The 27,789-nt window shown below is 30.2% G+C and overlaps 2 protein-coding genes across 3 annotated transcripts in view; one reads left to right on the top strand and one right to left on the bottom strand.

The window, feature by feature from the left end:
* Nucleotides 1-1,594: 1,594 nt before the first annotated feature.
* LOC108720433 (E3 ubiquitin-protein ligase RNF185) lies at nucleotides 1,595-7,682 on the top strand. Of its 2 annotated transcripts, none has more exons than XM_018444431.1 (5): nucleotides 1,595-1,839; nucleotides 3,654-3,809; nucleotides 3,897-4,028; nucleotides 4,135-4,304; nucleotides 7,410-7,682. In XM_018444431.1, the coding sequence occupies exons 2-5, from the start codon at nucleotides 3,655-3,657 to the stop codon at nucleotides 7,505-7,507; spliced, it is 555 nt and encodes a 184-aa protein (XP_018299933.1). In that variant the 5' UTR covers nucleotides 1,595-1,839; nucleotide 3,654; the 3' UTR covers nucleotides 7,508-7,682. The 2 variants fall into 2 exon arrangements, with proteins under 2 accessions (XP_018299933.1, XP_018299932.1); XM_018444430.1 differs by lacking the exon at nucleotides 1,595-1,839 and adding an exon at nucleotides 2,106-2,235.
* A 3,763-nt stretch (nucleotides 7,683-11,445) lies between these two features.
* LOC108720429 (glycogen phosphorylase) overlaps nucleotides 11,446-27,789 on the bottom strand; it is a 54,059-nt gene continuing 37,715 nt past the window's right edge. The window contains exons 8-17 of the mRNA XM_018444427.1: nucleotides 23,930-24,031; nucleotides 19,309-19,623; nucleotides 17,000-17,111; nucleotides 16,593-16,912; nucleotides 15,693-16,003; nucleotides 15,498-15,612; nucleotides 14,860-15,042; nucleotides 14,262-14,609; nucleotides 13,690-14,019; nucleotides 11,446-13,112 (exon numbers count right to left, since the gene is read on the bottom strand). Of these exons, the coding sequence (XP_018299929.1) occupies nucleotides 12,957-13,112; nucleotides 13,690-14,019; nucleotides 14,262-14,609; nucleotides 14,860-15,042; nucleotides 15,498-15,612; nucleotides 15,693-16,003; nucleotides 16,593-16,912; nucleotides 17,000-17,111; nucleotides 19,309-19,623; nucleotides 23,930-24,031 (2,292 nt within the window). The 3' untranslated portion in view covers nucleotides 11,446-12,956. The remainder of the gene's footprint in view (nucleotides 13,113-13,689; nucleotides 14,020-14,261; nucleotides 14,610-14,859; nucleotides 15,043-15,497; nucleotides 15,613-15,692; nucleotides 16,004-16,592; nucleotides 16,913-16,999; nucleotides 17,112-19,308; nucleotides 19,624-23,929; nucleotides 24,032-27,789) is intronic.

The raw sequence follows: 27,789 nt of genomic DNA, 5'->3' as shown, positions 1-27,789 counted from the left end.
TCGCATCGCAGCGTCGTAAGCGTTGCGGTCCAATCAACATCAATTTAGCTCGACTCTGATTGGACCACAACGGTTGCGACACACTTGCGACACTGCGATGCGACTAATGTAGAACCAGCTTAAGACATTACTTAAGACGATCTTGAAATAAGAACGGACTATGAATACCGGCCCTAATTTCATCCAGAAGCGCAGAGCGCTCAGTGAGCTCTTGCGTCTGATTGGCATATTCCATTAGAGCTAAAAATATAGACAAACAAATACAAGAGCTCACTGAGCGCTTAAGTCCGGATCTACAATAGATGTTTTAAACCTTAAGTTGTAAGAAATTGACCAATTACAGTCAAATTCGAGGGGAATAATCGATTGTGATTCGCCCATTTCTTATGGCTTAAAGTTTAAAATCCTATTGTAGATCCGGAGTTATACACAATGGATTACTTAGGCTGCGGTCCACTTGACGCTACAAACGCTTCGAAGCATTCTTTGATTAGTCAATTCGTAAAATCCTTTGTTCTGATTGGTCGCTCAAATGCTTCGAAGCGTTTGTAGCGTCAAGTGGGCCACAGCCTTGAGTGTATATTAATTGTCAACATTACCAATTTGCTAATTTAAAATAATAAAATCATTAGTGAAGCAATGAAAAATTACTAGGAACAGGCCGATGTGAGTGGTGTGCGCCGCTCCCGATCACCTTATCTAATTCCATCATGATAATGACAGATCTGTCGCTCCAATTATTTATTTTTGCGTTATGTAAAATTGTACCTTTATGTGTGTAAAGCTGGTTCTACATTAGTCGTATCGCAATGTCGCAAGCGTGTCGCAAGCGTTATGATCCAATCAAAATCGTGCCAGCTTGATGTTGATTGGACCGCAACGCTTGCGACGCTGCGACGCGACTAATGTAGAATCAGCTTCATGGAACGCAGCTATTGGGTGTGTTCAAATCAACCAAGTTGTTACTTATAGATCCAACCAATCACATTCAATGGCTGCGTTCAGCAGAACGTTTGTTTTGCAACTGTTGTAAGTTTTCTTCGCGCTAATTGGATCATACTTTTAGATCTAGAAGAATGGTCCTATCTCAGCAGACAATCATAAAACGGTTGCAAAACTGTTGAGTCTGCTGAACGCAGCCAATGGCTGCGTTCAGCAGAGAAAACTAATCCAGTTAAGAAGTCCAACTACGAAGTCGTAGCAGTCGTAGGGTCTTAGTCGTAGAAAATTGACCAATCACAGTCAAATATGAGAAGAATATTCAACTGTGATTGGTCAATTTTCTATGACTTAAGACCCTACGACCGCTACGACTTCTATTGTAGACCCCGCATAACTGATTTGTTTTCTATAATAGTTTTGTCCAACTTGAACGCGCCCATTTTCTAGGTGCGATCTACTTCACGTTGGAAATGCTTTGAAGTACTTTTTGATTGGTCAATTCGTAAAATTCTTTCTTCTTATTGGTCAATGAAGTAGTGTTAATTGAATCGCATCCTCTGTTTGCGTTCTCTATTCTTTTGAATGTGTGCCAGTGCGCAGCTCCATATTTTAATCTTCCCTCTCCTTCTTCCCCTTCACCAGGTTCCTTCCGCCATATTATTCTCTTTCTCTTTTCTGTCATTTGCCATTTGCTAATATCCTGTTTGGGAAATCATGCGTCTCGTATACACGTAGCGGTCGTAACGCGTTGTACTTATCGATCATAGTCATTCGATTGCATGAAAAAACAGATTTTCGTTATTTGTTCTATTTGTACTGATTCTTGTGTTACTACGTTGTAAACAAGGAGATATCACATTATTGCGTGATAGAGTCGTCTCTCCCTCCTGACAAAAAGTGAGTTATGCGGTTTTCAACTTGACATATGCGGTTAATGAAAAGGAAGGGGAAAGAAAAGATAAAGTTGCTAAAATATTTAACATCGAAAAATACGAATGTAGAAAGAGAAGAAAATGAGATGAATGAAATGTAGAGAGGTTATAGCGATGAGAAATCAAGAATTGTGTGATGTGTAACTGTGGGAATGGTTGATGGAATGGCGTAGATAATAATAAATTATATATATATATTTAGAGAAAGAGAGAGAGGGTGGGAGGGAGAGAGAGAGAGAGAATTTTCGCGATAGAATATTTAAAATTGCTGAAATATAAAATTTAGCGAACGGATTAAATAATAGGAGAACTTATATGTTCTCTATATGTAAATTATAAGAACTAGATGATACATATTAATGTAAGTATTAAAACAACTAGAATGACGTAATGTTCGAGCAGAGAGAGTGTGTGTGTGAATGTGAGAAGTGACTATTATTACGAATATATACCTATTTATTACAAAACTAAAATTGCAAAACTGTTGTAATAGGTAAATAAATGAAAGGAATAGGAAACAGATTAAGTTATTAGATGAGTTATGGTTGAATGAAAAAAAATACATATGAATTGGGTGGGTTTAAGAATATATAATGAGGTTATATATATAAGATGAGAGAGAGAAAGAATGTGAGATAACTAAAGTAATTTATTATTTTAAGTGAGTTTTACCATTGAATAAAAAAGGAGAGGTAATAGAATAACATATTAAACAGAGATAAAAGGATGACGTGATTGTTTCGATAAAAAAATTAAGTGGTATAATTGCACATAAATATGTATAATCTTATAACCTTACAAATAGAATGACGTGGTAGTCATTAGATACAAAAATAGGGAAAGGATTTATTTTTGTCTTTTAGTAAACTTGTATAAAATAAGTAGGAAAGATGTAATAATGCTTTTATTAATTTATTAAGAATATTTAAATTAAATTCAATATTAATTATATTGAAAAAGATGAAATAGTCATTTATCAAAAATTATTTGTCGTCTGCATTAATTAAGTGGCAAAATTGATAATGCATTAATAATTGCATTATCAATTTTATCATCTAATAATGTAATAATATCCTTAATGAAATTTTGTAATTATTTGAAATTAATTCTAACCTCTTACAATATTTTGTGCGTGATTCATATATGAACACGATTTTTCAGTATCTTTGTTTTAATAAGTGAAATTCTTAACTTTTTCGATCTCTATATTATTTTAGAAGTAAAAAAAAAAGAAAAATGTCTATATTTGTACTGAATAATTCTAAAATTTCATAATATGTATACAGAGTTGGATATTTAAAGTGTTATAAGCTATGTAACTACATATTTTTTTAAAAGCAACTATGTGTTCTCTTGTCAGTTGATTCACATAATTATTCGGTGCATAAAGATTTTAAGGTATTTTTACCAAAAAATTAGTAGTATACGAGATATTTTAAAAATCGTATAGTATCAATAATCTTGCAAATATGCTCGGTAACCTTTGTAATCTTCATCAAGCTTATGTCTTACATCATAATAATTTGTATGAGTTAACCATATTTATGATCATGACAATATAAATATAAATATATGTTTGCACGAGTATCACATGATAATATTTATAAATTATGAATTCTTAGTTGTAACTGCAAGCTATATATACACATAATTAATAATATAATTAAATATGCAAGGTATTTCAAAGTTATATAGTATTAATGCATTGAGAGATTATTTTATTGTTTATCTTGAAACACAAGAATATTTGTTAAATTTTTAATATATGTATACTTGAAGGATGAGCAGGACAAGGGAACAAGCTGGTTCATCTAAGTCATCAGGATCTGCAGGTTCTACTGAGGAAAAAGAAAAAGATGAGAGGATTTTTGAGTGCAATATCTGTTTGGATACCGCAAAAGATGCAGTAGTCAGTATGTGCGGTCATCTGTTTTGGTATTTATTTTATAATAACATAGCGTGTCTCGAAAACTGAATTATTCTTTATGATTTAAATAATATAAATGATACATAATATTACAGTTGGCCATGTCTGCATCAGTGGTTGGAGACCAGACCTACCAGGCAGGTTTGTCCAGTATGCAAAGCTGCAATAAGCAAAGATAAAGTCATTCCATTATATGGACGTGGTGCTGCAAAGCATGAAGATCCGAGGTATAACTCGTTCCTTTTTGTCAAAATTAAATATTATAAATGAATATTATAAATATTATATTAAATAATATAAGTTTAATAAAAAAAAACATGATTTATGCTTCAGAAATAACGTGCCACCGCGCCCGGCCGGTCAAAGGTCAGAACCAGAAGCCAATGTCGGCTTTCCCGGCTTTGGTTTTGGTGATGGTTCCTATATGTCGTTCGGCATTGGCACTTTTCCGTTTACTTTTTTTACATCGACTTTTAACTTTGGAGAAACACGACCAAGCGCAGGTAACGTCATAAATTTAAGGGAAAAGGTGTAATTGTGAAATTATAAGGCAAAACTATTTATCTTTATGTGCTTTTTTTTTCATATAATTAGTTAATTTTGATCAGTGCTGTTTTAACCCTTTGAGGACAGGAGCTTTCTAACAAAACTTGTGAAAGACCCTTTTACTGATAATTTTCGGAATTGCTGAATTTAATTCTGATTTCATAATTCTGACATTTAAAATAGTGGATCCAATATAATGGGTCAAATTAAAAAAAAATTAATTATATTTTGTCTGACAAAATTTCTTTTTACAATACGAATGTGAATAATTATTTTCGACGTATCTTTGCCTGTCGAATACGAAATTGTTGACAAAATATGGTTACGCACGTTATAATTGTGAGAAAAATGGCTTTAATGATGCAAAAATAACGATTTTGTAGATTTTTATGACGTAGTTGGTATCAAATTTTTTTCTACAAATTTCATTAATGCCATACGAAAGTATCAACTTTTAGCTTTAAAATATATTTTGATTCATTTCAATATTTTTCGTTTTTGAGATTATACATGTAGATACATGTATTATCGAGATATTTAGCTTTTCGAATGTCCAGATCTTTGAATATCTTTGAAATTATCCTGGAATGTAATATCCTGAAAAACTTCTGAAAAATACCTATAATTTCAGGACTGACTTGGAATTTTTGTTATATTCTTTCATTCCAAAAAAATTGGATTAAGAAATAAGAAATATTTCTCGCGCGTGTACAAGAACTATGTTGGTAACGATGAATTTTATGATGATTTTAGATGAAGTTTTAAAAGCAAGTGTGCGGATTGAAAATTAGATTAATAATTTAATAAAGCGCCGATAAATTAATTTTATAAGAGTTTGTGATATGTTAATAAAAAAAAAGAAAACTTGTGCTTGGATATAAACTTTCCCTTAAAGATGTAACAAGGCAAATTATTAATAGAAAATTTGGATTTAATACTTAAAATTATAAAATAGAAAAGCGAAGAAATTATCGTTTATGTTGAATGTTCATTTGATATTACTTATAAAACATTAAAAAATATTGTTCCAAATTTATTTGTATTTTAATTTGTCATAAAATTCTAACTTGTATACAAAACATATAAAATAAACGTTTCAATGACATGTATCTATGTCCGAACATTTACATAAAACTTTATATTTGTTTATATTATTATTAATCTCAAATACTTTTTAAAATAATCTTTAAATACACAATTAAGTTATATTATTGCAAAAAAAAAATATTTTATATTAATAATGATAAATCTTGTGTAAGTATCCGGACATAGGTACATGTTCGATCAGTGGGACGTGAGAGAACTTTCTGATCGATTCAAATATAATTCGAATGTCCATAGGATAAGTGACGAAAAACGGAAGTATTCCAAACGGAATTGTTTAGAATTTTTCACTCTAACTTGAAATAAAAAAGTTATATCTAATTTTCGTTTCTCAAAAACGTGAAGTTGGCACCCCAAACTTTCAAATCACGTTTTTTTTGGCATTCAATCGTCAGAATTCTTTCCAAAACCTATCAGGAACTCTAGAACTCTTTGGGGAAGGGCCAGAACTCTATTAAATAAATCGAAATTTTGACTTTGGGTTGCCAGCTTCACAGAGATGTCAACGTGCCCTAAGAGCCATTTAGGGTGCGGTATTTTTTGACTGATCAATTAGTGACATTTTTTTTTCTGATTGGTCAATCAAACGCTTCGAAGCATTCGAAACGGCTACTTGACCGCACCCTTAGGTAAGAAATTATGTGCGCCCTCACGAGAAATCCTAGTCGGGTTACTCCGGATCTACAATTGATTTTTAAGCCTTAAGCCATAAGAAATGGACGAATCACAATCAATTATTCTTCTCGCATTCGACTGTAGTTGATCAATTTCTTACGGCTTAAAGCTTAAAACACCTATTGTAGATCCGGACGCGCTCAGTGAGCTCTTGTATTTGCTTGTCTATATTTTTAGCTCTAATGGAATATGCCAATCAGACGCAAGAGCTCACTGAGCGCTTTGCACTTCTGGATAAAATTTATAAACAAAGGCTGGTATTCATAGTCCGTTCTTATTTCAAGATCGTCTTAAGTAATGTCTTAAGATGCTAATACGGCCCTCTGATTGGTTCATGACATCTTAAGACTGTACTTAAGACGGTCTTGAATATAAGAATCGACTATGAATACCGCCCTAGGTGCATTCAATACTACGACCGCTCACTGAGCGCTGAATGAGCTCTTGTATCTGTTTGGTCTATATTTTTAGTTCTGACGGAATATGCCAATCAGATGCAAGATCAGATGCAATCACTGAGCGCTCAGTGAGCGGTTGTAATACTGAATGCACCCATTGGATGCATCCAAAAGTGCAGAGTGCTCAATGAGCAGTCGTGCTTCTGGATGCACCTATTGTGTATAATAGTCTAGTTATAGCGTCAAATTGTCATAAATTATAAAAATTAGGTGATTAATCTATTAAATTTTTTGGTTCTATTTACCGATTCAAGACGCTCTTTAAAAACGACATTTTTAAAATAATCTTCTATAGTATAATCTTCCATAGAGTAAACTTTAAGCAAGGAAGTTAACTCTCAAGTTAAAGATAACACTCAAGTTAAATATATGAAAATAATCCTAGGTTGAATGTCTTAAGTTTTTTTTAAACGCGTAAATATTCAAATTTTGAGTTTTTTCCATAAGAGATCTTGTGTGTTTGATTTAAATTTAATTTTAAAAAAATACTTGTAATGTTATTTAAGAACCAAAGTATGACTATATAAGAATCTTTGTAAAAAAAGAAATCAAAAGGGTTGACAAAATGTTTCCACCACGCACACACACACATACACGCACACATACACACATACACACACTCACACTCACTGTCTAGCTACAGCACGATACAATCGAGGTGTTTTTATTCTGCGAATCCTTTTGCCTGATCATAAGGCATATCACTACATGTATATTGCATTCACATATTAATTTTCAAAAGTTATAAAAATTTTTTTAATTTCTAATGTTTAATATTGCAATAATAATTAAGAAATAATTTAGAACAAAATTATTTGTTTGCAGCTCCGAGAGGTACACCACAATTTGAGGAAGAGCAGTTTTTATCCAAAGTATTTTTGTGGTTAGCAGTGATATTCATTTGCTGGCTGTTGATGGCATAACATTATTTCTAAATCACACACATACCAGTCTGCCCAATAATAATTTGTAATTTTTGTTTAATGATATCCTATCGATTTATGATAATCGCAACATTACATCGGTTTTCATTGCGTGATTTTTACAAAGCCTCTTTGAAAAAAAGAAATGAGAATACAAATTTACTTCCACGTATTTTACAACTGTATAACTCTAAAGAAATTCATTTTTTTTTTCATTTTTACTTCCGAAAAGAGGCAAAAAGATATATTGAATTTTTGTCCATATAAAACGTTTTACATAATTTCCTTAGCATTTATATACTTCGAACAAGGTTAAGCTCCAGACAAAACGCGAGAGAATAGCAATAGGAATAATACGGTTTTAACTCGTGAAAAATTGAATATACCGAAATACACAGTCTTTGATGGGTTGAAATCGTATTATCGCTATCTCCATTTTCTCGCATTGTGTTTGGTGCTTTATTCTTCTATTTGGATAATTCTGATATTTTAATGTTAATCTTTTTTATGTATATATTATATTCAGGAGAAAGACGTAATAAGCATAAGGAGCGCGTAATCTGTTATTCAATATATTAAAAGTATAAAAGTGTATAATAAATATTAAAACAATAAATAAAGGCTCCTACATTTAAATTAATCGATAATGATGGTACAGTGAATAAGCCTATGTGAGCCAATACAAGTTCTTCGTGTGTAAATGTATATATATTACAATTAAATTAAAATACAGACGAACGTTTCAACCCTGGTTGAACATACGAAGAACTTGTATTGGCTCACATAGGCTTATTCACTGTACCATTATTATCGATTAGTAAAAATGTATAACTTAAGTGAAAACACAGAAAAATATTAATGTATTCATTAAGCTAAAACGCGCGGTTTTATGAGAAACTGCAAATTTGAACAGTGTATATAATAAATAAATAAATATATGTATAGTGTATATAATTTTGAATTTAAATAAAAATTATGTGTATGCATTTAAATGATATTATTGTTACATATTAATGTATACATATACATATATGTATATATTATATATTCGTAGTTAATATTTATTGAAATATTGAAATATAACAGCTCATAAAAAATGGATTCTCACGAAAATATCAGCAATTAATTTATTCATAGTTCTTTCATTCGATGATGCTCAATTTCATTCTTTTATTATGCTTTTGAGAAATTCTTTATTACTCAAATCTCAAGACCATATTAGATGATACTTAATCAAAATGTTGTTTTATGTTCTGAGATACAGTTCAATAACCATTTTAATTAGAGATCTTAAAATTCAGTTGAGAAACGAAATGATTATGTAAAATCTGACTCGAAATACAAAATAATTAAAACAGCACTTGCTTGAAAATAATTTTTTCTATGTCAAATTATTGACATGTCAATTAACATGTATTAGTAACACATCAAATATGGATCAAGTTAATTATTAAAAAAGACATGCCTTTCCAAAAAAAAAAAGGAAAATTCTATCATCTTTGAAAACAATTTTTTTTAGAATGTATAATAGAACTCAGACCGAACCGGAATCAGAACAAAAAACCGTTCCGTGTAACCCTGTTTTTTTTTTTTAAATGAACCAAAATCGAGACCAAGTTCTACAAAGTTTATAACTATAAATAAAAGTTAATACCGACATTATAATCAAACAAATAATATTACTTTCGATTCATTCTCCTGTTCTTAATTTATACGTAGGTGTATTCTTTATAGCTAAACTGATTTCATTAGATCAGAGTATGTCTTTCTTCCACGTTGGGAAATTCTGAACTAGTGCAGCCAGTAATGTATAAGTATGTATGTGAAAAACTCTTCCTCTCCATTGTCTCGCTTTTCCTTCCCTCGCTCTCTCTCTCGTATTCGTTTGTTCATATTATCATTACAATTATGATTTATGAGTCACTGCACATATAAGAAAATTCCGTCCAAAGAGTAGTGGGACACTGAATGTTAATTTACTGTTGATGCAAGAAAGAATTGTTATAAATCATTTTTGAAATATCTTTCGAGAGAGAATTTATTGAAATATAGAACTTCAATATTGTATTATATAAATTTTAATGGTTTTCTAATTATTACGCATTAATTTTCGCGCCTGACTCTTATGCCTTTTTATTTTATAATTGAAATAGAACTATCTTTGAATCGGAATTCAAAAATACTCATTTAGATTTAGTTGAATTATATAACATGAATAAATTTCATAAAAAAAATTTTTAATTTTAATTGACGCATTTTTATATTTTTTTAAAAGAAATATTAAAGATATTATTTAAATTGGAATAGAAAGATTATAAATATAAACTTTTGAATGGAGATACAATTTAAATAAAATTGTATAACATGTAAAAACGTAAAAAATCTTTTTTCTTGTTGATAATAGTAAATCAAAATGTTACCTATATTATTTTGTGATATAACAAAAGACTGTGAAAAGACTGTATAAAAAGTAACTGTAATTGTAACTCATTACTTTTTAGAGTAAGTAACTTGTAACGGTAACTAGTTTCTTTTACAAGTAACTTTTTCCAACCCTATATTATGTATCTTGCAATGTTAAGCATTTTAAAATATATAATAGAATGTTGCAGAGAAGTTATTTTTTGTAAATATTATAATATTTTCTAAAAAACGTATTCAAGAATATTCACCACAGATTTTATTCTCAACAAGTTACTAATGCTCTTCTTATAACATACAATATATTATTTAAACAATATATTATTTTAATATATATTTTGTAATATATTACATAAGTACTTATATAAACACTATGTAATGACATAATTAGTGTGTAGATAATCTCCTGATAAAATAGAGCAGGTCTGTTCAATTTGAGCTCCGAAGCCAAAACGCAAATCCATCAATGCAAAAAAGTTCAATATAAGATTTCATGGACTGTTGGTAAGCGTCGCTCAGACGCGTATCGACACTTTATAGTCTCCGAAATCTTACCCATATTGAACTTTTTTGCGTCGATGGTTTGCGTTTTGGCTCCAGAGGTCAAATTGAACAGGCCTGAAATAGAGAATAAGCATATTTTCTCTTTTTCTCTTTCATTAATATCGAAAATAAGATAAGACAGTCATATAGTTCATTAAATTTCTTTGTGTTTTGTCGAACATTTTCGCGTATCAAGATTGAGAATCTGTTACTCTTGAAAAGACATTTTTATCAATTACTTTTGAATAAATCATACACAATAAGAAATATATTCAACACAATCAGGGCTGCGGTCCACTTGACGCTACAAACGCTTCGAAGCGTTTGAGCGATCAATCAGAACAAAGAATTTTACGAATTGACTAATCAAAGAATGCTTCGAAGCGTTTGTAGCATCAAGTAGAGCGCAGCCCAGAATGATTCGATATCCAAAATAGATATACTCGTATAATCACACGATTATACAACCGGTATTTATAGTCAGATCTTATATTCAAGACCGTCTTAAGTATAATCTTAAGAAGTCACGAACCAATCAGAGGGCCGTATTAGCGTCTTAAGACATTACTTAACACGCATTCTACAATAAGCCATTAATCATAAATCAGAAGTTAGAAGTTGGAAATTGACCAATCACAATCGTCAATTTCCATCTTCTAACTTCTGATTTATGACTAATGGCTTATTATAGAATGGCCATGAGACAATCTTGAAATAAAAACGGATTATGAATACCGCCCGATATTACAGGAAAGTTTATAGCGTCAGTATCATGCACTTTTCTAATCCTTTCATTAATAGGGGAATCATTGAGTGGTCTTCATTTATCTTCGTTCATATAAACTACTCACATAGAACAAAATATATAATAGATATCTAGCGAATATCTACATGTCCATATCTAATGGATAACTACTAATAGACATCTAGATACATATATAGCATATAGAATGTGCTGCTAGAGGTATAAAAAAATGCCTCTGACAATCTCGTAAACAAGATTTTTTATGGAGTAAGTAAAAAACATGGCACGTAACAACTCAATATAAAACGCTCCGATAAAGTCTGATAGATATATATGTGTGTGTGTGTGTATTTGTTTGTGTGTGTGTATGTGTGTGTGTGTGTGTTTGTGCGCGCACAAAAATACTTAAAATTAGATATTCTATGGATATTCAAGAGATCTCAATATCTCTACATTTCAATATGTAAATCCTATGTCTAATGGCTGTTGATTACGAACTTATGGATATCCTTAGTATCCATAGAGGATATCTAACATATTATGTTCTGTGTAGGTAGGTATATAATAGTTCTCAATCTGTCAATGAAAATTTAATCTAAATTTAATTGAAGTTATATTTAATTTAAATTTATTTATATCTAAAATTTGTGTGTGTATGAGTATTGTGCCATGTAATTCAAGTTCATCCAATCTTCAATTTTAATTCATAAATTTTATACTCGTCGATGTATGATAATTTTGAACAGATGCTATGTTGGGTGCATTCTGTTTACTCACTCACACGCTGTAAGCATCGGTTCATACTTGTTATCTATCAAACTTTAAATAAGGGCAAATGAAGCTTACAAGCACTTTAAGTCCAAAACAGAACGTACTCTTAATTTACAGATGACATCATTATCATACGATAAAATCATTCTCTTGAATTTTATATACAAAAAGAGAATGGTACTCTAATTTAGAGCTGAGCTATATTTGTATATTTCGGTCAATTTTCAGTTTGGTTAAATGCCAATCGGCATTTAAACTGTGCGCTGATTAGTGAGGTAAAGGGCGAGAACCAAGTTGAAAATCGGTCGAAATGTGCAGATATTGCCCAGTTCTGCTCTAGTAATTAAGAGTATTATACCATAGTGTGCTATACCGTAGTTTCATTAAAAAAAGGTGAACATAAACAGATTTTAGTAATATCTGTGCCATTTTAGGCAATATTTAAAAAGCCCTTATTTCTGTAAACAAATATTTATTGTAAGAAATAATCGCGATATATACAGGTTCTGAAACTCGCGAATCAAAATATCACAACAAGAAAATATTCGAAAAATTAAGTAAAAAGGTTATATGTACATTTTTATTTAAAGCAATAGTTTTTTTGCAGAGGTAAGAGTTTAAATTTAAACACTTTATTTATATATTTCGACTTTAAATATAGCCATTTACAGATTATGTTTCGACAACCATCTGTCTATGAATCGCATGTACGGTAATATTAATACACGCACATTTCAACGTACTTTTACTTAATTTTTTGAAAATTTTTTTACTGTAGTATTTTGATTCGCGAACTTTGAAATATTCTGTATACTTGCAAATAATAATTCCTACTATTTTGTGCAATTATGATTATTCTGGCATTAATGTCTTAAACATTATCGTTTACGACATAGGAGGATATTATTAGTTATGAAAAAAGACAGACAAATATCGGAACACTTTATGAGAAAATAGTGGTGAATTTATTTAAATATCACGAGGCTCATGCGGATCCGGGAGTTTCTGCCAGTTCGGTTCAACACCCCAAATCTCGCGCGCATACTCCGCTATTGTACGATCTGATGAGAATTTTCCCGATGAGGCTATGTTATGGATAGCCATTTCTACCCATTTGGTCTCGTCCTGAAACAATTAACAAGCGATTATTGTATCATGGAGATCTTGTAGAAAATTAAAATTTCAAGTTAAAATTAAATTTAAATTAGAATTTTTTTGAATAAGAATGCAGGAATGGTCCTAGCTATTTCAAAGCAGACAATCACAAACGATTGCAAAACTATTGTGTTCTGCTAAACGCAGTCAATTAACGATATCGTTGCAATCATTAAGAGTTATAGAATAGACTCCTAGAAACAGTATTTCTGCGACATTCTCATACGACATGCGACACAGTCTGTGCGACTTGTAGATGCTTTAAAGTAGTACATCCGCGAATTAAAAATAAAATTTCTTAAAATTGAAATATACATCGTATTAGAATATTATTATATGCTTGTGCAATGAAACTGACCGATCGAAAGTAGTTGGCGCGCAGTCATATATCTGAGATAAAAAATTTATTTTAAATACATGTGCCTGTATCAGTCTAACATATAACTTTGATATAATTGGCGTTTCTCGTACTTAGTTGATTTAAATGTTCCAGTCAATCTTTTTTATAAAAAGTTTATAAGAAAGGTAATTACAAAAGATTAAGTACCTGATAAACTTTGCTAACATGATCCTGTATGTTTATATAGCTCTCGTAATCAGCCAAGAGTAGGAATCTATCCCACTTAAGCAATACATCAGCAATATCTTGGAATTCATCAGGATTATTTGGGCTGAAGAATCCTCCTTGGATTTGATCGATACACTGTTTAGCTTCCGGTAATTTGTTATAATAATCGTACGCATTATAACCTTTTCTTTGTAGAGCTTCTACTTCCTCTACTGTCATACCAAAAATGAAGATATTCTCATTACCCATCTCTTCTGCCATTTCTACATTTGCTCCATCTAAAGTACCAACGGTTAATGCGCCGTTCAGCTAAAAATAAAGCAGAGCTCCATTATCTGAACCAAATTTTATAATTTACAATTTTAAAAAAATAACTGCAATCATAGAAACATGTTAATACTTATTAAATAAATTAGATAAGATCACAAGAAGTAATTAAGATCATTCGTGGTTTCATGTTTGTCAAGTGAGTTTATTATCGAGATTATCTCGCCAGACATGTAAACAAATGCGTAATCTAAAATTTCATTTCGTTGCCAAGTATTACTGACCATAAATTTCATATTGCCAGTGCCAGACGCCTCGGTGCCAGCAGTCGAAATTTGCTCGCTCAAATCCGCGGCTGGTATGATTTTTTCGGCCAAGGTCACGCGATAATTTTCAAGGAAGATTAACTTGAGCTTATCACCAACGATCGGATCATTATTGATAACATTAGCAACGCTGCAGATGAGTTTAATAATCTTCTTTGCCAGATGATAACCTGGCGCTGCCTTACCACCTATCATCACAGTTCTCGGAACAAAATAAGCAGACGGATCTTTTTTTATTCGATTGTATAAAGTGATGACATGTAAACAATTCAATAATTGTCGTTTGTACTCGTGAATACGCTTCACCTGTTAACAAAATATCATAATTCAATCTTGTATTATGTCATCTCAAACCTTGTTGAATTTTTTTTTCATGCAGTTTAAGATTCGGCTCTCAAGAGGCGCCAGTTTGGTTGTGTGACGTTAGAGACGAGAAATGACACGCAATAAATTAATTGCGGCTGTTTTTAACAATTGAGAAATGTATCATTATTTCAGGAATTATTTCACACTTTTACTTGAAATATCAAACACGTGTTTGTATTCGTTGTCTAACCTGGATATCAAAGATAGATGCTGGATTAACCCGAACGCCATATTCTTTCTCTAATGCTTGAGCTAGTCGCAATTTATTTTCCTGTTTGACTTTAACAACATTTCGTTGGAATACCGGATCCTTCGCCCATTTCTTCAATTGTTCCAATTGTTCTAGATGAACTGTCCATTCGCTACCGATTTTCTACAATTATTAAAAAATCGCAAAATTATATACATGTAAAAGATACACATATATAATTCGTAGTTATAAAAATCAAAAATTTGGATAGAACTTAAACTGAAACCGATAACACTTTCTTAAAATGAATCAAAATCATTAGATGTATTGAAATTTTACAACGTTCATTTTATGGTACCGGAACCACACACATAAACAAATCGATAAAATTAATTTACAGTTTTTTCAGTATTCATAATTTGTTACTTTTAATGTTTCATTTATTTACAAAAATCAATCATTTCTTCAAGCTAATAGAGTATTTTTTTAAGAGGACATTTCTATTTTTTTATTTTACTTGATAATGTTATTAATTAAAACAATTATAATTAAATAAATCGTGCATCCAGAACCAAACCGGAATATTTTTCAAATTCAGATCCCTGATTAAAATAATGTTCATGTATTTGAATACTGACTTCTTCAATTATATCAGACAGATTTGGATTACAAAGTAGCAGCCATCTTCTCGGCGTGATACCGTTTGTCTTGTTTTGAAATTTCTCCGGTGTCAGTTCGTAAAAGGCTCGGAAGCTAATAAAAGGAAGATATTAAACGTTTCGATAGTCTTCTCAAAGCATTGCTAGATTTAGAACTAAAAAAATTCTACGTACACACTGTCTTTGAGAATTTCAGAATGAATGCGAGCAACTCCATTTATGGCATGACTACCAACAATTGACACATGAGCCATATTAACTCTCTTTTCACCTTCCTCTTCTACCAAGGACATCTGACGAATACGGTCCATATTGCCAGGCCATTTAGCTGCGACATTTTGAAGATGCAAGTGATTTATTTCATAAATGATCTGCAAATGTCTTGGAAGAATACTCTCCAACATATGGGTGGGCCATCTTTCTAATGCTTCGGGAAGAACCGTGTGATTTGTATAGGCGCATGTACGTGTCGTAATGTCCCAAGCCTAAAAGTTAAGATATTCCAAGATATCTGTTTCGTATAATAAAGACTCCATTCTGTTACTATCAATGACACTATTAAGTATACATTTAGAAAAGCCGGAAATTGAAAAAAATCGGTCGTCTACAGTAATGGACTTACTACATATATATCAAATTACATTAGATATATCAATGATAATCTCGAATAGTTGCAAAAAGTAAAAGAAATTTTTAACTCTTTAAAGCTTTTAATAGATACCTTCAAAATTTTGAATACGTCGAAGAGAAAAGAAGAGGTTTTGTATTTTTTTTTAAAATATCTTATTTTAATTCGCATAACTCGTGGATTACCAGATTCCGAATCTATGAGATGTAAAAAATATTTTAAACAAAAATTATTTTTTCTTAGAAGAATATTAAAATGACTTTAATTTGGTCATGATTCAAGGTCATATCAAAGTCATTTTCATTATTTTAAAATGGAATAAAATATAAATTAACTACACATGAAAAATACATAATTATAAGTTGTAATTTTTTTCCTATTTTAATAAATTTTTTAAAATATCTTCTTTTTAACATGTAGATAATAATCCCATATGATAAACATACCTCCTCCCAAGAGAGTCTTTCAACATCGATAAGAATTCTCATCAGCTCGGGAATAGCTAGGGACGGATGCGTGTCGTTGAGTTGAATAGCTACTTTATCAGGGAAAGCTTTAAAATCAGTTCTATGGTGCTCCCTTGAGCCGAATTTGCTAGATTTATATCTTCGGATGATGTCTTGCAGAGTAGCAGCTACCATAAAGTATTCCTGTTTCAATCTGAGCTCTTTGCCTTCAAAGAAATTATCGTTGGGATAAAGAACTCTAGAAATATTCTCCGCCAGATTGCGATCAATCACAGCCTGTATATAGTCACCATCGTTAACTGTAAAGAGTCAGTAATACAGAAAAAAATCAAAATATAGAACAACTATTGTTGTATCATGGAAACTTATTGAGATTCGATACTTACAAAACTTCAAATTAAATTCTATAGGCGACTTTGCGGACCACAGCCTCAATGTGTTAACAACATTATTTTTGTAGCCGGGAATTGGACTATCATACGGCATGGCAAAAATAACCTGTATTAATAACATTAAATAAAATAACATAATTATTATTATTACAGATTATTTATACGAAGTATCCCCAAATCATCGGACATTCGTTTAATCAGAGATTTTCTATAAAATTTAGAAAATTTTTTTAATAAAATATCGAGAAATTCGCTATTTTATTTCTAACTTTGGGCATTTTTGTGAACAAGCTTTGAATTAAAACTTCGTTGAAATATAGTGTCGACGTATATACATAATTGTGTCATATTTTCTCTTGCAAGATTTTTAGCTTTACATTTTCCACTAAAACTGTAGATACGTCAGTATTTTGAAAAAGAGAAATCAGTCCAAATTGCAGGATTGGATAATAACTATACTTAGTAAGTTAAAAGATAAATAAAATAAGAGAGAGAGTTAAAAAATGAATAACTTTTAATTTAATTTAGTTAATTTTAAATGAATTAATTTTTATCTTAATTTAATTATCTTTAAATTTTAATTTATTAAATTTACTAAACAGAAAACTATGTTTGAGTTCATTAAACACATAGAGAAAACTTTGGCTCGTTGTCATAATCAAATACGTTAGAAATCAGTTTATTCCTATCATTAATAAACTCTTATAATATTCCATCTTATAATTTTAATAAAAAATTATTAATCAAATATGTTTAAATGAAACTAAAAAAATTGTGATTGTACACCCCGATGTCATTTTTCTTATTACAAAAGCGAATAAGAGTAACGTAATGTTTAATGAATAAGGCGGAGTACATTTCGAAATCTAATTATTTTTACAATGAGACAATGTTATATCATAATTTGTTTTGGGAAAAAATTATTTAATATAATTTTTAATATTGATGCGTTATATCCGTCACAAGATCTGTTATTGTTATTCACGATTTAAAAGCAGGATGACCATAATGATTGGCATCATCGTCGGATTACAACAGTGCGTTTAAATTGAGGACTATTGACGCTAATCTACGAGAGTATTGCAATGAATTTTAAAATTATAACAGCTTTCTAACAGTACCTCTAATTTTATATTACTAATGTTCCTGGATTTGGAATGAATTTGGTTTTTTGCTTTGCATAATTTTTTGATTTTTCTATCTGTATGTGACTTTAAATTTTGTACTATTTTTAATCACCGGTTATTGTAACCTTGATAATGACTTCATGTATGGATCAAAATATTTGTTAAAGCCCAGGTTCCACAACTCACAGTTAATTCTTAACCGAGGTTCAACTTGTTTCTCATCTCTTTCCAATTCTAGAATTAGAAAAAGACAGTGAATAAGTTGAACCTCGGTTAAGCGTTAACCGTGAGTTGTGGAACTAGGCCTAAATGCATGAATTTTATTTTGTAGTGGATTAGCACTGAAGTTTTAATTTAATCGGCTTTTAACCCTTTGGTTTATGATTGATTTTTAATCATTTGAACCGTTATTTCTCATCTTATTGTTTAATTTATTAATCTTTTTCTTTTTAAATTAAAGTTTTATTTTTATTCCTAAATAAATATTATTTTCTATAAAATCTTCATTAGATAATAGTATAGAAAAAGCTCCATGATTGTGTGATGGACGCGACGCTTGTAGTACCCAAAAATAAACGTGAGTTGAGTCTGCATTTAGGGAACGCTATTATGTCATGCTCATTTTATGTCTAACGAGCGATAAAAAAAGAATAAAAATTTTTTATTTTAATACATATTTTCAAAAAACATACAGGCATGGCCAGTACAAAGAGAAGATATAAGATTATTTACATTCTTAAAAATTCTATTTTATTTTTCTTTTATAATATCAAAATATGAAAAAAATATCTATATAAAAATACTAAAAATCAGTTTTTTATTGTACAAGAAATATCTCTGTCATTACAAATAAAATATTAAATATATCTGATGATCTATCTTGTAATTGTTTTGTTATTTAAAGTAAACTTATTTTTAAAAAATTAGGGTATCCTGATTTAATAAAAATAATGTCTTTCAAAATTTACTTTTTATTTAACTTGAGTTAATTTAATCTTAATGTAACTTTAACTGAATTAGTTTTTATTCATTAACTTTTAACTTAATTATTAGTTTAAAAACCATTAACTTACCCAACCCTGTCAAATTGTTTGTAATATGTAATGAAGCAACATTTAGCAATCTTTTGAAACACATTCTGTGTATAAAGTATCATGTATTAAAAGGATTTATTACCTGCGTATTCACCCATTTTTTGCCCTCCGAAGTGTCAATCACATGGCCATAAAAGTTCACCGGCAACATAAATTCTGGCCGAGCTTTCTCCCAGGGATTGCCATATCTGAGCCAATCGTCGGGCTCCTCTATTTGCTCACCGTTTTTTATTTTCTGTGCGAATATACCATATTCATAACGTATACCGTATCCATAAGCGGCTAAACCTAACGTGGCCATACTATCTAAAAAGCAGGCAGCTAAACGACCTAATCCTCCGTTACCGAGTCCGGCGTCTTCTTCAAGTTCTTCCAATTCTTCTATATCTAAACCCATCTACAAAAAATAATTATATGGAATTTTATAGATGATACAGAATTATACATATAGAATGATTAAGATGATCTATTTCCTAAGCACAAAGAAATGATAAAGAAATAAAATTAATTCTTAAGATCATGGACACGGTTAATTTCGGTTATGTTCTTAGGATATAATGTATTCGTCGTATAAAATTACTGATTAATGTTTATTTTCTATAAATGAGGCTTCTTTATCATAATTTCCTCTATACGAATACTTTTTACACTTCCTATATCATCATGTGAGTATGTATGCAGCGGCAATATTTTGTTTAGTTTGGTGACAGTGAAGTGTTCTACATTTAATACTATTGTACACAAGTTACGGGCAAATGACTTTTTTTATCAACATTTTTAGTTAGTCATACTTTAAAAACATTTATATTTAAAAACCTACTTTACGAAAAAAATAGGTTAGACTTTTATTGCTAATAATATAATAGTAATTTTTCACAAAGTTTCACATTACGATATTATCCTCGAATTTCGATCTATATAAATTACATTTTTTAATTAAAGAATATACAATTAGATATATTATTCAAGAAAAATGCGAAATCGAAAAGGAAAAAATATTTAAAAATGTAAGGGAAAAAATATCTATTGCGCTGTCCCTAATATCGATTCTTTGAAATCTCTAAGGCAAAATATTTGAATTTTGTAAAATCATTTTAAAGGTATATATATTATTAAGATTATAATGATTTTGATAATTAAGAAAAAACGATTTTTTTCACTCTAAACTAGAAATCTCCTTAATAAGAGTTACTAAATAAATAAATTCTTATATATATTTTCTAAATATCAAGAAGTATTTTTTCTTTTCTTCTGTATAAATATATATGACTTTGATCAATAAATTACACAAAATTTTTGTGTGAATCGCGTAATTATACCTTATTTAATAAATAGTAATAAAAGTATACTGTTAGTTATCTGAAGCAAATAAAAAACATAAGAAAGATCTTTTCACTTTCATCAATTCAAAAGAAAGTGAATAATATTTTTTTTAACTTAAAAGTAATAAATACATTTTTTTAAATATTCCATGATGGAAAAAACCGCTGAAATTGTTGAAATCGATTATGAAATACTATAAAGTCTAAGGAAAATTAATGAAAATATCTGAAAAATAATGAAATGGGAACAAAGTATATACACTGAAAAAAATGTATGTAATTTTACATGGAAATTACATGTATATGACTGGAAAATTATCTGAATTACATAAATATGCTTGGAAATTTACTGGAAATTGTAAATTTCTAATCATATTTAGGCAATTTTCCAGTCATGAACATGTAATTTCCATGTAAAATTACATGCATTTTTTTCAATGCATTTAAAATTATTTTTACAGATTCATTAATGAATTATCGAAAACAGAAACAGGATAATGTTGGAATTAGTTGAAAAAATATAATGAAATCTGCTGAAAAATAATGAAATCAGTTAACATTGTAATGAAAAGCGTTGAATTGATCTTTCTAGGAATGCTGCTCGAAGGTGTCAATTCTTGCAGGTAAAATTTAGTCGTGTTCTCTATATAACCAGTCTTTCTATATTCTATAATTCGTTATGCAATCGTTATGTGCTCGATAGTTGCGCAGATATTTTATATAGTACAAAAGCTGCGCAACTGTCGTTATAAACACAACGACTGGCTGGTATAAAGAAAGGGTGGTCTATATAATCGAAGTTCAGATTATCTGCAGACATGTTGAATTTATAACATATTTTTTGCATATATTCTAATATTGTAGTTTTATACCAACGCAAAACTAAATATAACAATATTTTGTATTGAATTATTTATAAAATATTAACGAATTGTAATGAAATCTTAATGAATTTTAATAAAATTTTAATGAAATAATACTGAAAGTGAGTCAATTTTGATTTCAATATGAAATTCAGTAATATTTCATCATTATTCATTACAATTCAGGAAAAAATTTCCATCAAGGTATATCTTTAAATTTCAAATAGTCCGTAACAATACAATTGTGAAAAGAGTTCTAAGAGTCAAACGCAATGCAGTTCACGTAGCATAGATATTTTACAACACACACACACACACACACACACACACACACACACACACACACACGCGCGCGCGCGCGCGCGCAAGACAAAATCTATTTATTAAACTTATATAAATTCAAATGAGGATACACATAACGAACGTTTCAATACCATTTCATCAAAACCAAATCATCCTCAGCGATCTCAAAAAGAGACTAAAGTATAGGCTTCAATCGTGTATTCTTAATGCTTCACATGATTGCGGCGAATTCTACTTGGAAAAAAGAAAAAAGCTTCGCGTTGATCATGTCGAAAATAAATTGCAAAGAATAGTCACTCCCTAAAAGAATTTTTATTTATATAATATGTTATTGAAAGCGAAGAACGTAAATTCTAAAACTAGTCTTAAGGCCTCTAAAAATATATTCTCGGGTACGTTACAACCTTTGAATGTAATTCCATTTCTTCATTACATTGTATAGCAAGATCCGTTGAGATATTAGTGAACAAAGAAACTACGTTCAAGGAAATTAAAATAAAATTGCTATCGGCTTGTAGACAACGATGGATAAAATACTTTTAAAATGTATCTAGGTACAGATACATGTGCGAAAATGTATCTATATACAGATACAGATACTTTAAAAGTCTTCTGTCTTCTGTCTATCTTCCGATACATATCAAATACTTTCAAATTACATTTTGTATTTTGTTATAATTATGGTAATATTAAAAAACATACTAAATAAATTATTTATTAATCACTTTTAGTTTCGTTATTTTGAAGACATTAAACTAGAATAGAATAGGTATAATAAAGTAACTAAAAATTCTTACGTACGCATCACACATGCTGTTTTTTATAAACAAAAACTGGAGTTTCGGCACTAATAATACTTTATCACTTCTATAACATGATACTCGACAAACGAAAAATTGCAAATTCCAATTAAAACGATTTACGATAAAACTTTCCAGATATCATTTGTTATTTTGCAAATCAAACTTATATTTGTTCAGACCTTAATCAGGAGTGACGTTAACACATATGTGATAGAATCGTGGCTTTGCTAAGGAAATGTATCTGAAAATGTATCTAAAAATCAATTTAGATCTATTTCTGTATCTAGATACAGATACAAATACTCGAATTTGAATGTATCTCAGATACAGGTTAGATACACAAAATGTATCTCTAGACATGTGTATCTAGATACCACCCAGCACTGCTTGTAAACTTGATAATTTGTAAACCAATTGAAAGCTACTACCAACATGACTCTCTCAGGTGTAAGTATACATTTCAAAAAAGGCAGTGCAAAAAGGCAGCTAAAGAATGCAAAGAATTATCGATAGACTAGAGAAACAAATAATTCTAAATGATATGTCAGTTTATAAACCTTGGAGAGCCCACATAAACTCTTGGAATCAATTCGTCACTGTAATATAACTTTCTCTATATAAACAGTGAAATGAATTCCCTGTCTTTTCAGCTTGTGAACAAAACCTGTACTTACATAAGTTTCGTGATCTTGCAGCATTTCTCATACGTATAACTTGAGTTTTTTCATGATTCTGTGAACAAGCTTAAGTTTGTTAAGATTATTATTCACGCACACACACACACACACACACACACACACACACACACACACACACACACACACACACACACACACACACACATCTCGAGGATTCTTAAAACTGAACTAAATGATACGCACAGAATGATTATTAGCACCCTTTTCATAATTGTATCGTTACTTGATGTGTAGAGTCTTATTTTTAATTCTTATTTCTGCCACGTAGTCTGGTAAAAAAATAATTTATTTAATACTTACGGGTATTCTTTTCGAAGTAGCTACACAGTTTACGGATTATTTCCTTGATATATCGTTAAAAACTAATGTTGCAATTTTTGTTTATCAAGGTGAAAAGCAACCTAATATTGAACCGCTTTACTGGAGGATTCTTTTTATATATACCTACTACTCAGAAATAATGTCTAATAAAATAGATTATTTTTTTTCACTGATAAGATGAATTACAAGATATTACAATTACTGGTTCATTTAACGATGTCTCAAAATACGGAAATAATCCGCAAATGGCGTACATCTTTTGAAAATAACTCGTTTATTTCAATTATTTTTGGAAATAAAAGAAATTGGTCTTTAGAGCGTGTTATTTTTTAATACATTTTTCATTATATATTTGATACATTTACATAAATTTATTTAAATAAAAGCACTTGCCTGATACATAGCTTCGTCGCATGCTCCTTGTATCCCTAAATTGATCATTGTATTTTGTAGCGATCTTCCCATATAATATTCCAAAGACAAATAATATACTCTCTGAAAAAAACAAGATTTGCAATACAATAGAAATATCCTATTTGATTTTAAAGTTATATCATACACAAAACGCCATGTGATTCCATATAATGCCATGTAATGATAATACATATCAGTCGTATAAAAGATCTGATATCAATAATCGACGCCAAGTTATAATCCCAAAAAGTTGTGTTATTTGACTCAACTCAAGTGAGACATATTTTACTTAACCCAAGTGATACGTATCAGTTGTATAAAAGATTGTGTAAACATATCGAACAGGGGACCCTGCTCCTATGACTTTGACCTTGACACATATTATCAAGGTCATGATCCTGAGTAACCTCTGACAAGTTTATGCGTCGGTCGTTATTAAAAAGTCATTAATAAAAAAAGTTTAATAAATAATGTCTTATTTCTGCTACATACAATGTTAAAAATTAATGTTAAGAACTATCCCAAACCCTTCCCTCCTTGCATAATGACTTTCCACGCAAAACCACGAGGTCCCCTTCTCTGCCAAGGGATGCATGACTGTCCACGTGAAGCGAGGACCACCCCACATCAAAATATGGTTTGGGTTTGATTATTCTTTTTGGACCCTGTAAAATCGTGCACCCCTAGGCAGGGGGGGAAGATGGGGTGAATCTCGCTTTACGTGGAATGTCGAACGTCTTTAGGCAGGACAGAGGTGGGGTAGTCCTCGCTTCGCGTTGTAAAGTGTACGCAAAGCAAGAATCTATTAGAATATCAATTTTACTAAATGACACTGTAATTTACACTTCTATGGAATGGATTTCATAACAATTAATTAATGAGGTAACAGTATAAAATGAAAAAAATTCAATTTAAATAAAATTTATATTTACATAATACAACTGATACATATCACTTGGGTTAAGTAAGATCACTTAAGTTGAGCCAAATAACGCAACAATTTTTGAGATAATAACTTGACGCCACTTATTAATATCAAATCTTTTATACGACTAATATTTATCACACTTGGGTTGAGTATTTGTATATTATTTGAGTTGAGTAAAAGTATAAATTTTTATAGGATTATAATTTGGCGCCACAGTTATTAATGTTAAGATATAAGAATTAATGTTAAGAACTATCCCTCCCGAAACAAGGGCCATCCCTTCTCTACCAAGGGATGCACGACTGTCCACGCAAGCGAGGACCAACCTATACCAAAATATGGTTTGGGTTTGATTATTTTTTTTGGACCTCGCTTCGTGTTATATATTTTTCAATTTAATACAATTTTTTTTGAGAAACACTTAACGCCTTTTTTTAGAAAGGTAAATTTGTACTGTTTTATAAATTATAAAGATACGTATCTCGTATCCTTGTAATTATACTTATGATAAATTTATTTATCATAAAGTATTCCCTTAAACATCTTCCACAAGGACTTTTATAATATTAAATAATATTGTACTATGTTAGAATATAACACATTTCATAAAAACAACTTTTTTAATATAGATAAGAAATATTGAAGGAGAAAACAAAGAACTTCAATGACTTCATTCATCTTTATTAACTTTTGTATTTTGCGGAACGCTGATGATGTTTAATCAGCAATTAATAGTTTACTTAATGAAGAAAAACTAAAAGTTTACGATTATTCTATTATATCTTCTTGTAATATGTTCTCATGAGGCTGAAGTAATTTCTCTTCTTCAGTCTTCTAAAAAAATTAGTATTATTTTTGTTTATAAATGTTTCACTTAAAGCTAATAATTAGGTTTTTTACTTTCTCCTTCAAACCTCGAATCCTTCTATTTATGTTCGAATGATCGTCTTTACAAAATACGTTTATATTTTAACACATTATTTAATATTATAGAAAGTCTTTAAAAAATGTGTAAGTCAAACTTTAAAAATAAAAGTAAAATTATATATTCATTATTAAAAGATTAATAATGATAAGGTATTTTAATCTGATATATTTTGATGCAACTTATAAAATATATAATGTATTCACACTTTTAATATTTTTATACACAGAATAAAATCAATTGATATGAAACACAAAAATCTTTTGATATAAAAAAAAATATGCAGTTGCGTATTGCAGATTGCATTATACTTTCTACTTTTTGTTACGCATATCTATGTACTTCCTTCATATTCACTGATTAATCATAATCATATTTTTATACGTACAAAGGTTAAAATAAGATGTATATACAAGATGCAGCTTTTATCTGAATTCTTATAAAAATTCTTCAGATATACATATAGAATAGATATATCGAAGCACATTACGTAGCATGCTATTATTGATAATAGCATTATCCAATTTTTAATGCTCTTCTTAATGAACTGTAATCGACTTATGAACTATAAAGACTTCCTATTTGCATACGATTGCAAAATATTTCTGATAAGCAAAATAATGCAAATAATATAAAATTTTCAAATTATCTAGAATTCTAGAGACTTTCTCATTGAAAAGAAATTTTATTTTAGAAGAAATATGGATTTAGATAGGTGTTGTCTTTTTATTTTGTTGTATATAAACATCTAATAGTGCAAAAATATAATGAAAATTGTACAATAGACGTGATTTTCTTAAGTATTATCCTCCATTAGATGAATATCGAACAATATTTTTTTAAGTCTTTAATTTTCGATTTTATATATTAATGGCTGTGTATTCAGCACGTCTTTTATTTTTGAAATTCTATAATAAACGTAAAGCGGTGTCTATAATTTTGGGATTTTAACGGACTATAAGCTTTAGGACCGGTTTATAATAGGCTGTAACTATTAACTTAGGTCGATGCACAGTGTGGGCTAGGAGATCGGAAAAAATGGCCAAAATGATCAATTAAATAAAAATGCTCGAATTGCTTACTCAAATTTAGTACTCGGGTATTTTTGAGGTCGCTGATTTCAAATCCGAACTCAAAATATAGAAATTCAAAATGGCGGATCCAATATGGCGAACAAAAATACTAAAAGTACTTCGATTGTGTTGAAATTTGGTATGTAAAGGTTTTTAAGGTCGTTGATTTCAAATCCGAACCCGAAATTTAGAAATTCAAAATGGTGGACCCAATATGGCGAACAAAAATATTTAAGTACTTTAATTGTGTTGAAATTTGATACGTAGAGGTTTTTGGAGTTGCTGATTTCAAATCCGAACTCAAAATTTAGAAATTCAAAATGGTGGACCCAATATGGCGAATAAAAAACGTAAATAAGTGCTTTAACGTATCCACGTACGTAAAGAATGCTGAACGGGGGCCAATTTCCAGCGCGCGCGCGCTGTGTGACCTTTTTACAATTCTCTGTGAATTACCAAAAAAGCGCACAAAAGTCGGTGATTTAACTTCAAGTACACACTGAGAGCAATACAGTAACACCTTATTTTTATAATTTAAACGCGGTACGTCGTGGTACAGCGTATCGGCATCTTGAACTAAATTGAAACACGGGAAATAACGCATATAAAATCGCTTACAGATATACATAGGTTGTCTGAAAAGTTTTAAGCCTCAACATGAAAATGGCATTACTCGTCAAAACAATTTTGGTACTATAATCGTACATACTTTGAAAGATATCTGCGAAAATTGTAGCTACTTCCGGCGCTTAGTTGTTGTTTGACAGTCATTTGTGCCAGTCAATGTCAATGTTTTTGTAAAAATGGAAAAAATCGAATATCAGCAGTCACCATGATAAAAATTCACGAATTGCGGTTCGAATTAATTGACCATCCACCGTATTCACCAGATCTGGCCCCCAGCGACTTTTTT

The sequence above is a fragment of the Mycetomoellerius zeteki genome, unplaced genomic scaffold, assembly GCF_001594055.1.
Source record: "Mycetomoellerius zeteki isolate Tzet28-1 unplaced genomic scaffold, Tzet1.0 scaffold150, whole genome shotgun sequence".
In the NCBI taxonomy this organism is placed as follows: Eukaryota; Metazoa; Arthropoda; class Insecta; order Hymenoptera; family Formicidae; genus Mycetomoellerius; species Mycetomoellerius zeteki.
This window is presented reverse-complemented; position numbering and strand designations above follow the sequence as displayed.